Source organism: Pimephales promelas, chromosome 2 (genome assembly GCF_988280905.1).
Source record: "Pimephales promelas chromosome 2, fPimPro1.hap1.1, whole genome shotgun sequence".
NCBI classification, from domain to species: Eukaryota; Metazoa; Chordata; class Actinopteri; order Cypriniformes; family Leuciscidae; genus Pimephales; species Pimephales promelas.
In genome coordinates, this window is record NC_142770.1 from 16712980 (window position 1) to 16726157 (window position 13178).

At 35.2% G+C, this 13178-nt stretch overlaps 1 protein-coding gene across 3 annotated transcripts in view; it reads left to right on the plus strand.

The window, feature by feature from the left end:
* Positions 1 to 7382, plus strand: part of senp7b (SUMO specific peptidase 7b) — a 30061-nt gene extending 22679 nt beyond the window's left edge. For all 3 annotated transcript variants that reach the window (XM_039694766.2, XM_039694765.2, XM_039694767.2), the window contains exons 14-22: positions 203 to 319; positions 399 to 518; positions 707 to 799; positions 4056 to 4192; positions 4613 to 4659; positions 4810 to 4853; positions 5019 to 5087; positions 6174 to 6324; positions 6994 to 7382. In XM_039694766.2, the coding sequence (XP_039550700.2) occupies positions 203 to 319; positions 399 to 518; positions 707 to 799; positions 4056 to 4192; positions 4613 to 4659; positions 4810 to 4853; positions 5019 to 5087; positions 6174 to 6324; positions 6994 to 7140 (925 nt within the window). In that variant the 3' untranslated portion in view covers positions 7141 to 7382. The remainder of the gene's footprint in view (positions 1 to 202; positions 320 to 398; positions 519 to 706; positions 800 to 4055; positions 4193 to 4612; positions 4660 to 4809; positions 4854 to 5018; positions 5088 to 6173; positions 6325 to 6993) is intronic.
* Positions 7383 to 13178: the final 5796 nt, after the last annotated feature.

Consider the following 13178-nt stretch of genomic DNA (forward strand, 5'->3'; position numbering starts at 1 on the left):
TAGCTGGAACCCAAACGTTGACGTTCCCTGGCCCTTTTGAGAGGTTTCCATACCACTAACTTTCCATCAAGTTGTTGAAGTTTCCATGTGGGCAGTGAAATTAAGATTTAATTTGTAAGTCAATATTGATATGTCATGATTAGCAAAGAGGATTGTATTTTTGGAAGCTGAAGTTACAGTTTGTTTGAAATTTTTCCACCAGGCTGATCCAGTACCCCCCTCCCCCCTCCAAGGGCGGCATTACAGTGACAACCGAGGACCTGGAGTGCCTCAAGGATGGCGAGTTTCTCAACGACGTCATCATCGACTTCTACCTCAAGTGAGTCCAATGCTACTTCTGAGCTTGTGAAATGTGATGTAATATTTTCCCTTACCCTACTACTGAATACTCCCTTCAGGTACCTTCTGTTGGAAAGAGCCGACAAGGATGTGGCCGAAAGATCTCACATCTTCAGCAGCTTCTTCTACAAACAACTTACTCGAAAAGACACTAGCTGCCCGGAAGAGACCGGCAGCACGTAAGAAATCACCCAAAGACCTTTTTACAATCTTTGAATTCATTTTTGGGTGTACTGTCTCTTTAAATCCAGTATAAGTTTTAAAGGGACAGTACACCCTAAAGTTACAAGAGTCCTAAATCTCAAAATTTCTTGCTAAATTGTGAGTTTCATGCTGATGGGAATGTCTATGTGGTGTTTTCCCTCAGAGCCCCACACAGACGACATCAGAGAGTGAGAACATGGACCCGTCACGTGGACATCTTTAGCAAAGACTACCTTTTTATACCCGTTAATCAGGAGTAAGTGGGGAATTTAAATTTAAAACACACATATGCACGATTCAGATTAGCACCAAACACTCGGTTCTCTCTCTCTCTTTCTCTCTCTCGCTATATATATATATATATATATATATATATATATATATATATGGTGTTAATCTACATATATATATATATATATATATATATATATAGTTTAATTTTATATATATAATTAATAAACAATTTGTCACCAATTCTGCATTTATATAATCACAAGTTTTGTGAAATATTATTAGCATTTTAAAAAACTGTTTTCTATTTTAATGTGTTTTTAAATGTAATTTATTTCTGCGATCAAAGCTGAAATTTCGACATCATTACTCCAGTGTCACATGATCCTTCACAAATATGCTAATTTGATGCTCAGAAAATATTTATTACTATTATCAATGCTGAAAATACAGCTTAATATTTTAACCCTTTCATGCATGAATTATGATATCCTCAGTCAGGATTTTTTTTCCTTTGTGTTTTTATTGCTCTTAGGGCATGAAAAACAAGATTTGATTTGATTTGATTTTTTTTTTTTTTTAAACAAATTTTTCAAAGAGATTTTCAGATGTCCACTTGAGTGGACAGCATGCACTTATAGTTTAAACTGAAGAGATACTGTATTAAACATAATACAATAATCAAACAGATAAATTATGTGTATTTAACAAACTAATCAATACAATTACATCAAAACATGTGAAAACTATAAAATATATGAAAAAATATATATTAATCCGAAATATTGCAAAGGCAATTGACCTGCATACAAGTTGCACTTCGTGTATCTTGGATATCAGAACATGATGATGTGATTCCATCAGAAATGTCTACAGCCTGTTAATGTACAACTGTGGAAACACTCAGATGCTCCCTCCAGTGTGCCAGAGTACGTCAATTTACCCTTATTAGCTGATAATTCTGATTATGTTAGAGATTGACACATTTCTAGCATAGCCCCTCTTCTGAGAAAACCTAGTGATACATTTTTTAAATCTCATCTGAAATGAGCAGTGTTGGGCCAGGCATAACGCATTCAGATTACTTGGTTGATGTTACAAGTAAAGTAATGTGTTAGAAGTAACACGCATTACATAATCAGATTTGTTTTAATGTTTCGAGTAAAGTAATATATTACTTACTTAATATTACTTAATATATAGTAACATGCATTACCTACTCAGATTACTTTTTGATCTAACAACTAATTACAAGTAATGTGCATTACGTAATCAGATTACATTTTGTTGTTACGAATAAAGAAACACATTACAAGTAACATGCATTACATAATCAGATTACTTTTTGATTTAACAAGTAATGCACTACAAGTAACATGCATTATTTAATCAGATTACTTTTTGATCTAACAATGCATTACAAGTAACATGCATTACATAATCAGATTAATTTTGATCTAACAAGTAATGCATTACAAGTAACATGCATTGTGTAATCAGATTACTTTTTGATGTTACGAGTAGAGAAACATTATAGGTAAACAGATATTTTTTTGATCTAAGAAGTAATGCATTACGTAATTAGATTACTTTTTGATGAAATGAGTAAAGTAATGCATTACAAGTCACAAATTATGTAATTACATAACTTTTTTAGACGTCAATGTAAATTACATTCTAATAATACAACTACATTTATTTACAGTCAAAAAAAGTTACTGCAGATTAAGTATTTTCAAAAACAATATTCACAGTATAAGTATAAATTGTAGCTAAAATATAGCCATTGATGCATGAGGTCCGCTATAGTGAACGGGTGATTTATCCGATTTTTCTCCCAATCTAAAATCAAAACTTGGAAAATTTTACTGTGATATGACTCGTTAGATACTGCAATATTTTTTTTACCTACAAGAGTGTCCTAGGATAGAAGGAATGGGTGGATATTCCGGAGCACCTTGGCATGTCTGACTGGCCATTGGCCATCTTGGTTTGGTCAAAATCAAAACTCAATGGCTTACAACTTTGTTGCAATGCATAGGATGATGCACCAGGGTCCACTGAAGAGATTGATGTGCAACGTTCCCATCAAAACCCTTGCAAATTCAAGAAAATGCTTTTTAAATAGCTGTCCACTGTAGTGACCACTATGCATGAACAGCATTTGTATGAAATAAATCTTTTTTTAAATGTGCTTACCATCACTTTTGATCAATTTAATTTGTTTGTTTGTTGAATAAAAGTATCCATTTATTAAAAAATTTTTTGAACAATACAGTATTTATTTATAATCAACTTGATGTTTTTGTACAGAGTGAATCCCCAACAAGTAAAATGTGACATAACTAATCAAGATTGTAAACTTGGTATGCTTTCGACGTCAGAGCGTTGCGCAAATCCTTGCAAATAGTTACGACACCCCAGACTCGCGTTACAGACTGTTCTTTTGTTTTTATGACCGAGCTGAACGAGGAAACCCCGTGTAGATGTTCAGCATTGTTTGATGTCCGAGGACAGCGGAGGATATCGGATTGTGCTTCATGGACGAGAGGATAAATCACTTAAACAAGGTCAAACGAGTCTCTGATTCCAAGAGAGCGGGAAGGGGGAATTCTGACGTCGTATGTTCTCATAAAAGCAAATTGCCCCATTAGGACATTCACTGAAACTACATGCACACTCTCGCACAGTACGAAATGGTACACAGATGGTTCACAAGCTTGGGAATGTACAATCGCAGATCTTGTGCTAGGTCTCGGTGACATAGCAAATATGCACAGTGTTTTCACAATGATTGTCCTGGCGAATTGTTCATTTTCATGTTCGAATACACTACCATGTGGAACATTAGAGCCTTTCATTAGATCATTCTGCAATCTTTGGTATTTTGCTACATTTCTATTAACGTACATTAACAAATGATCCATTTAAATATCTGAAAAGTATTGCATGCCATTATATATATATATATATATATATATATATATATATATATATATATATATATATATATATATAGTTAGTGTATAATTTCATAAAGCATAATAATTTTAATTGAAATATATGTAGGCAAATATTGTTTCTTTTTTTGCCATTTCAGAGCAGATACATAAATATTATATTTATATTGTATACCATCAAAAGAAAAAGAAATGTTGTTGTTGTTTTATCAGTATCCAGACCGACTGCTACAGGATGTTTTTGGCGGTGGAAATAAAGCTTTATCACAGATCACTGACTTCCACTTCCTCTGCTGTTTTCTCTGTTTACTGTCTGTCCAGGGCTCACTGGTACCTCGTGGTGATCTGCTTTCCCGGTCTGGAACGGACTCAGTACGTACAGTGGAGAGACAAAGGCCCTGTGTCCCAGGATGGGAGCCAGAAAGCCAAAGGGAGCTCAGCAGGGGAATGTCAAAGAGGTATCACTTGCACCTTCAAATACAATATGTACTGTATTTATATGTGATTTTATTTAATTATATATATTTTTTATTATTTACATTATATAATATTATTTATTATATTATATTATTTATTTGATTATATAAATATTTTTATTATTTTACCAGAGATGAAATTGAATTGTTTATTAAATATGATTATACTATCCCTTTAATATATATATATATATATATATATATATATATATTTTTTTTTTTATTCATTAAAAAATACCACTCGTGTATATATATATATATATATATATATATATATATATATATATATAACATATCTAATAGTTCTCACTGCAAAAAAAACAAACAGATTTTGTGCCCTTATTGTAAAGACAAGCCAACTTTCAGAACAGACTAAAAAATATTTTTTTTCTTTAATTCCAGACAATTCACAGCTGCCAAAAAAGGGATTGAGATCACATGACCTTCCGGTAATCTAACTACACACACATTTTAAATACTCAGATATCATTAGCCAATCCTTGGCTTGACATTACAGTTTGAACTTCAGTTTATTAACGGATTTCCATGTACAGTAAAACAGCATGAGGGAATCTGACGGGTCTTTTGTGTGTTTTTAGGACTGCACAGCACACAGTTGCACAAGAGAGACCGTCTGCAGGAGGTAAAAATCTCTTGATCTTGATCTCAGGGGGCAAATATCATTGGGTCAAATACTTCTTCACGACACTGTGTTAGCCTGCCGTGCTAAAAGAGGGCTCCTCGGGTAAGATCCCGTTATCCCGTTATCTGATCTGCTGTTTTGTCTGTTTCCCCGGTTGAACCTCAGGCCCTGTATTCTGGTCATGGACTCTCTAAAGCTGTCTTACCATCAGCGGATCTACACATTGTTACGAGAGTGAGTCAATCACCGTAATGCAATTACAATTACGGGAATGGATTTATGTTTGAGTTATTTGTATTGATGTTTAACTGTATTTGGACTAGGACTGCATGATATTGGGGAAAAAAACAACAACTGACAATTCAATTATTTAGTTTTTCTGATTTATTAAAAAAAAAAAAAAATTCCAGATGACTTGAATAGCTATACATGGAAATAATGAATCATTATAGAGTAAGTGGGGTGATTTCATATAAAAATATATATATATTTTTAAAAATTGCTTTGTACTCTGAAGACTAAAGTCGACTTGAAACTGAAGGTGCAATAGTGTACTCTTTCATATTGTGACGTATATCCGAGTGAAACAGGAAGGGCGGGACTTGATTGGATGGTTGTGGTTTGCTATTGGTGCATCTCATGTGAGTGACAGTTTGTCCCGCCCTCGTTCAAGTAAAAAAAAAATTCATTTATTTTTATTTATAATAAATACTGCTAAATACTGCCAAAAAAATGTATTGTCAATTTTATGGTGACTTTAATGGCAAAATATTTGTATATATTTTTTTTAAGCTTAAAAATGTGATTTTTAATTCGATGTGCATATGATTTGGATAATGGATAATGAAATATGATATGATGTGATTATTACTAAAAATAGAAAATATAAAAATGTATATATATTGGAATACTATAGCCCTGTAAAATAAAAATTGAAAAATGTAATTTATTTTATTTTGCAGTACTAATATTTACGTCATAATTTCATAGTTTTCAAACGGTAACCCATCAAGCTTTTATTTTGACGAGTTCTCAGCAAATAAAAATATGCACTGCCGGTTTCAGAGGGAATCTTGTGTTCATTTACACGCTTAATATCCGGTGTGTAAATGCCACGCTTCACTCTGAAACCGGTAGCGCATATGCATATATTCATTAAATTGCAGCCTGTGCAACACTAAGCCATATCACGATGTTGATTTAATCTCAATATATCTTGCAGCCCTATTCTGGACAGGTTTTATTACGTTTAATCATGTCAGAGAGCTAAATGGCTTCATATTACATCCCTGTGGTTCACCTGTGGATGTCATCCCTCAGGTACCTGCAGGTGGAGTGGGAGGTTCGGAAAGGAAGCGCTCGAACTTTTACCAGTGAGAGCTTAACTGGGAGTCTCTGTAGGGTCCCGCTCCAGGACAACAGCAGCGACTGTGGCCTGTACCTACTGCAGTACGTGGAGAGCTTCCTACAGGTACCTACATACTGAGCCGATAGCGCAATGTCGTCTTTCTCACGGTACCTCGTCTACATGGTGCTTTTCGTACCGGGTCAGTGCTTTTTAGCTCTCTCGGTGCTAAATGTCAGAGTACAGTCTAACATTACAGCACTAGAGACACGCCGGTCACACAAGTCGCTTGACATTTTGCACTCAGCCGTTTGGTGGGATTTTCAGTAAGGCAAGTAAGAGATTGGGATCTCAGGAACTCAAGTTACACCTGATTGAAGTTGTTAATACCCAATACCTAACCCTAACCCTACCATCGCAAACCAATCCTATGCGGAACATGAGATTTTTATGCAACACTTTATTTTGTAGTCGTGTCCTAACTAGCTTCCAAATGTCAGCTTTACATAGGCTGCATCTGAAATCACATACTTCCTTACTATATGTAGTTGGAGAAACTCAGTATGTGACAAAAGAAGTATGTCAGAAATTTGCGGAGTAGGCAAAAGTCCCCACTTTACTATCCCATGAGCCCATGGGAGACTTTATGAATGGCAGTGAAGCGACACAACTAAAGCTGTTAATCACATGAAAACGACAACTTGGCGAATGTAGTACATCGAGATTATATTCATACTTGTGTTTTTTAGCGGTCGTAAAGTAAATAAATCGGCCCTTGATTTGTTCAACTTTCAGAATCCAGTGGTTCACTTCGATGTCCCTCTGCGATTGGAGCGTTGGTTTCCACGGAATCAGGTGCGCATGAAGAGGAGGGAGCTGCGGGAGCTGGTGCTGCAGCTGTACCGGAGACAAGGGGGCGGGGCTGAGCAGAGCCTCAAATAACAACGGCGAGGAAATGTTCTGTCAGCATACAAACAACAATTAGGGCCTGTCGTTTTGTTTGTGTGCTTTTTGTGTTGTTGTTTTTTTTTTTACTGATTAAAAGATAAAGGATATATTTATAATTTAACTTTGTATTTATTTGTATTAAAATGGCTTTTTAAATGTGATGTAATTTCATCCGTTTTATTGATTTCTGCACAAATATTTAGTTTACTTGAATAAAAAAAGTTCAATATTTTAAATTGAGTTTGAATTTCGTATTTTAATACCTCATAGTATATATACACTCACCTAAAGGATTGTTAGGAACACCTGTTCAATTTCTCATTAATGCGATTATCTCATCAACCAATCACATGGCAGTTGCTTCAATGCATTTAGGGGTGTGGTCCTGGTCAAGACAATCTCCTGAACTCCAAACTGAATGTCAGAATGGGAAAGAAAGGTGATTTAAGCGATTTTGAGCGTGGCATGGTTGTTGGTGCCAGACGGGCCAGTCTGAGTATTTCACAATCTGCTCAGTTACTGGGATTTTCACGCACAACCATTTCTAGGGTTTACAAGGAATGGTGTGAAAAGGGAAAAACATCCAGTCCTGTGAGCGAAAATGTCTTGTTGATGCTAGAGGTCAGAGGAGAATGGGCTGACTAATTCAAGCCGATAGAAGAGCAACTTTGACTGAAATAACCACTCGTTACAACTGAGGTATGCAGCAAAGCATTTGTGAAGCCACAACACGCACAACCTTGAGGCGGATGGACTAGACCCCACCAGGTACCACTCATCTCCACTACAAATAGGAAAAAGAGGCTACAATTTGCAAGAGCTCACCAAAATTGGACAGTTGAAGACTGGAAAAATGTTGCCTGGTCTGATGAGTCTCGATTTCTGTTGAGACATTCAGATGGTAGAGTCAGAATTTGGCGTAAAAATGCCACGGCCTACCTGAGCATTGTTTCTGACCATGTCCATCCCTTTATGGCCACCATGTCCCCATCCTCTGATGGCTACTTCCAGCAGGATAATGCACCATATCACAAAGCTTGAATCATTTCAAATTGGTTTCCTAAAATGGCCCCCATAGTCACCAGATCTATTATCAGTAGCAGGTCCAGGAGCAGCAGGAATAATCAAACAGTGTAGCATATTTAGACTATTAGTCAAAATCTGATAAGTAATCATTAAATGTAATGTACAAATGTATCATCTTTTATTGGAAAATGATCAGATTTGATCAAACTTTGATAATTGCCTTAATCTTATAAAAAAACTGAGAAGAAAGTATTGGAACTACATTCCATACAGTAAATAAATCATCTGTCGAGATTATAATATTGCATAGGCATTTGACGAAATAGGCAAATTGGACGACTACATACATGGGAATCATCTCAAGATCTCTCATTTGACGGTTCATCTATTGCCAAAGTTGTATAATGAAAAAAAATGATGTTCACTAACCGTCATATAGGCGACGCCATATGACATTTCGTCGAAATACTACGCACATGGCACCCTTTAGCGTCAATTTAAAGGGTTAGTTCATCCAAAAATGAAAATTCTGTCAGTATTTACTCACCCTCATGTTGTTCCAAACCTCTATGTGTTTATTTGTTCTGTTGTACAGAAGGGAAGATATTTGGAAGAATGTTTTAATCAAACCGATCTCATTCCCCATTGACTACTATAGTAGATAAAAATACATATGGTAGTCGATGGGGAATGAGATCTGTCTGATTAAAACATTCTTCCAAATATCTTCCTTTGTGTTCAGCAGAACAAATAAACACATAGAGGGTTAGAACAACATGAGGGTGAGTAAATACTGACAGAATTTTCATTTTTGGATGAACTAACCCTTTAAATTGACGCTAAAGCCATGTGCGTAGTATTTCAACGAAATGTCATATGGCACCACCTATATGACGCCAAAGGATGAGAATGTGTTGGATATTTCACTCAGTTCCTGCTCATTCAATTTCAGCAAGTGAAGAACAGATTTATACTCGTGTGTTATGTTATCGTCGACAGACAGCATTTTTTTCCCTCATCTCGGAAAGCAATGATGTAGTCAAAACATCCGGTAGTGGAAACGCGTGCCTCGCTTTTTTGACAGACATTGATGTTGTGATATTTAAATGACACATGGATTTGAAAACGGGATTTAGTTTGGATCCAACAATTTATTTCTTAACCGCCTAGTATTCAGTGAAGTGGTTGATGCCTTATATCGATGTTTTTTATTCTAATATTCCAACCGACAGCTAGATTTTGACGGGCGTGATAACATGTATAAGGCGGCGTGAAATTTGCTTGGGTAATATAAAATGTGCTTATGCTTTTTGTGTAGTTCATCATACTTATTTTACCGAATAAAGTTTATTTCGTGGCTTAAATTAATTACATGTTACTCAGAGACAAATATTTTATCCTGTTGTAAATAATAGTGAAAAGTCACTGTTGTTTCATTATGACGTCAATTATCTTTCCAAGATTTCCAAGTGATCTTAGTCTGAGTAATGCTTTTACTGACGGAACATCACTAAATCTAAAAATATACCCCTGACAGCGGCAGCTGGAACCAATAGTGCCATCACTACAAACAAGCATTGTGTTTCTGAGAGTTCAAGCAGTTCTGGAAGCCCCATGCCGTTATTTGGTCCATTAAAGACAAAAGAAGGACATAAACACAGTCTTTTTTTTCCAGAGGCACAAGAGAACACGACAATCTGTAATGAAGTTGAAACACAAAGCATTGCCCTGCTTTTCTCTAATGTTTGTGTGAGTTGGCCAGAGCTCAGCTGGACCCCTCACTGCCTACTAAAATAATAATAAACATCATAAACTGTATTTATCCAGTACCTGGCATGTATTTAAAATGCTTTTCATTAATGGAAAACTTTCAAAATGGAGAGTGATGAAAAGAAATGAACGTTTTTGAAAGAAAATGAAAGTAAGCTTTCACTATATAGGCTTTATAAACCCCTGCTGCGCTACTTTAAGCATTCGACTTGGGAAAAGCCCACGCTGATTGGTTTTTTGTGTGCGTTTTGCTTCCAGAGAAAATAATTATGGATTTTAACTTGTATTAATTGGATGCATGACAACAAAGAATAAGTATTTAGTAGTAAATGGAAACATTTGCTATAGCTGTGCAATTTGTGGGTCTTTCAAAGAAGAAGAAATTACAAAGAGTGCCGGGGTCAATTTTATATATTATTTGAGAATAGTTAAACCTAATTTGGCTGTAATATGCTCAATTGTCTTAAAAATAATGACAGAATGCAAAATAGAACGAGTTATTTCACCATCCAGTATACTATTTGATATATTTATCATAGAATAACCTATGTTTAGTATACAGCAAAATTTCCATGCTTTAGTGGTTCTTGATGCAAATTTGTTCAGAATGAGGAGACCTAACATATGATATGAATATTGTATGTGTTAAACATCACGTAATATCATCTACACCCATGCGTAAAGAATTCTCACAGACTTTAGGGGTCACGAGTCAAACAGACCCACCCATTGAGTTTCATTCCGATCAGCCTCTGGTAACCTTGTCTATAAGTGTTCAAATTTCATTGTTCGATGGCGGCCATGGTTTTCAAGATACGGGACTGTCCCCATTCTCAAGTCATTTGGATTAAAGGAGTAGTTCATTTTTAAAAAAACGTTTGCTGATAATTTATTCACCCCCATGTCATCCAAGATGTCCACGTCTTTCTTTCTTCAGTCGAAAAAAATTAAGGTTTTTGGTGAAAACATTCCAGGATTTTTCTCCATATAATGGACTTCAATGGGAACCAAACGGTTCAAAGTCCAAAAGACAGTTTCAGTGCAAACTGCAAACTGTTCAAAGGGCTTTAAACGATTCCAGACAATGAATAAGGGTCTTATCAAGCGAAACGATCGCTCATTTAAAAAAAAAAATAATAATAACAAAGTTTAAGTTTTAGAAGCTCAAATGGTCACCTTGCTCTGTTCTGTGATGCACGTTCGTGACTCTCCTGGTCAAACTCGTTCATCAAAATGAACAAATCTTTTCTCGAGTCAACTCATTAATTTAGTTCGCTGAATGAACCAAATGACACGAAAAAAAGATTCGTTCATTTTGATAAACGAGTTCGACCAGGAGAGTCACGAACAGAGCAAGGCGAGGATTTGAGCTTATAAAACTTAAACTTTGTTATTTTTTCTTTTAAATGAGTGATAAGAGCGTTTCGCTTGATAAGACCCTTATTCATCGTCTGAAATTGTTTAAAGCTCTTTGAACAGTTTGCAGTTTGTACTGAAAGTGTCTTTTGGGCCTTGAACCGTTTGGTTCCCATTGAAGTCCAGTTTTCTCAAACTACTCCTTTAACGGTTGTGTAATTACACCTCTGTCCGTGCTGCCAAGCTCTGCTCATATGTGTACCAAGTTTGGTGAAAATATCTCATTTGGTTCAAAGGTTATAGCATTTTAGTAAAAGTAAAACACCCACTTCAATTTTTTTTTTTTCGTGATGGTGAATCGAAAATAAAAAAAAAATCTGCTAATTAGTGGTTGACTAGAATATAGAATATATAGAATATTTCTGCCCTGGTTTGGTTCCAGTTGGCGAAACCCCTAGTACTAGTTGTCAAAAATAGGTTTTGGACAAAATCCAATATGGCGGAAAATGTGATGAAATCAGAGATGTACGTTTTGTATATATATATATACATCATCCCAATATGGGTATTAAACATGAAGCTCATCTTTCATTAGGGTTGAATATGCACGAACGGAGTGGGATTGAAGGAGAGTGTTGTCGATCGGAGCAGATGGGAGGTGTTTGGATGGGAATGGGATTTAAAGCGGTCACTGCTGGGTGCCATCTCTTCCTCTCACTAATTCAAATGTTGTTGACTAGGAGATTATTCCTGAGGATACTGAAGGATTTCTGCAAGAAAATTAAGAGATTATTGTTTCTCCACTTCCTTGTACCTTTTGTTATGTTTTGCCTCACTAAAAAGGCCCCCTAAATTTTTTGTTTTATTAAGAAGTTTGAATGCATTTTTTAATCTAATTGATCTGTTGATAATATTCAAATATATGATTTATATGATCTATGACTCCCATGTCATAGCTGGACAGCTCTAACCTCTCTCTCTCTCTCTCTCTCTCTGTTTGTGTGTGTGTGACCTTAAAGTCATGTCCTGACTGGGGTGTTGCAGTGGGATTTAAGACCGTTGTTGGGCTTTCCTCTAATCAGGTCTGACAATGAAAGTAGGCTGGTTTAGGCAATGTCAGGCCCGATGCTGCAACTTTACACTATATGGCAATAGATTAGTTCATCTGTACTAGACTCTTGAGATTAGAGCGGAAATAAAGCCTCTGAAAAGACTGGATCCTGCACAGCCCCCTCAATTCTGTTTCATACCCCATAATCTACTCTGACAACTAGGCCACTGGTTTCAGGTTCAGTCCTTGCAATCAAAACAAGGAAGGATCTGATTGCTAAAAAAAAATAATTATGAGTATTATTAGTAGTAGTATTGTTAAAGATTTGTTTTATAGTATTCATTTATTTAACTAATTGTTTACACTTTGTTTTATATCTGAGTTACAGTGTAATTATATATTTAAGTACTGATTAATATTAATTAATGTTAAGGTTGTGTTAAAGTTAATTGCCTGTAACTATCCACAATTTATAGTAATTACTTTAGTAACTACATGTAACGTGTACGATGGAAACTGTGAGTGTTACCAATTAATTAATTTTATTATTAAATCATTCGAGTTATTTTGCAATAACATGCTTGTTTTAGGAAAAAAATATGTATTAATTATTTTATTAATATCTCATCAGAATTATTTAAAATAGATCTGCAATCACATCCTTGTTTGTCATAATAATAGTAATATAAATAATAGGTTCATATGAAAGAATTATAATTAATAATATAATTAGAAATTATACTAAGCTACAATTCAGTACATAATTCAATTTTAATCTTTCTTATTTATTGTTATCATCATCGTAGTCATCAGAAATTTAAAAATAGTT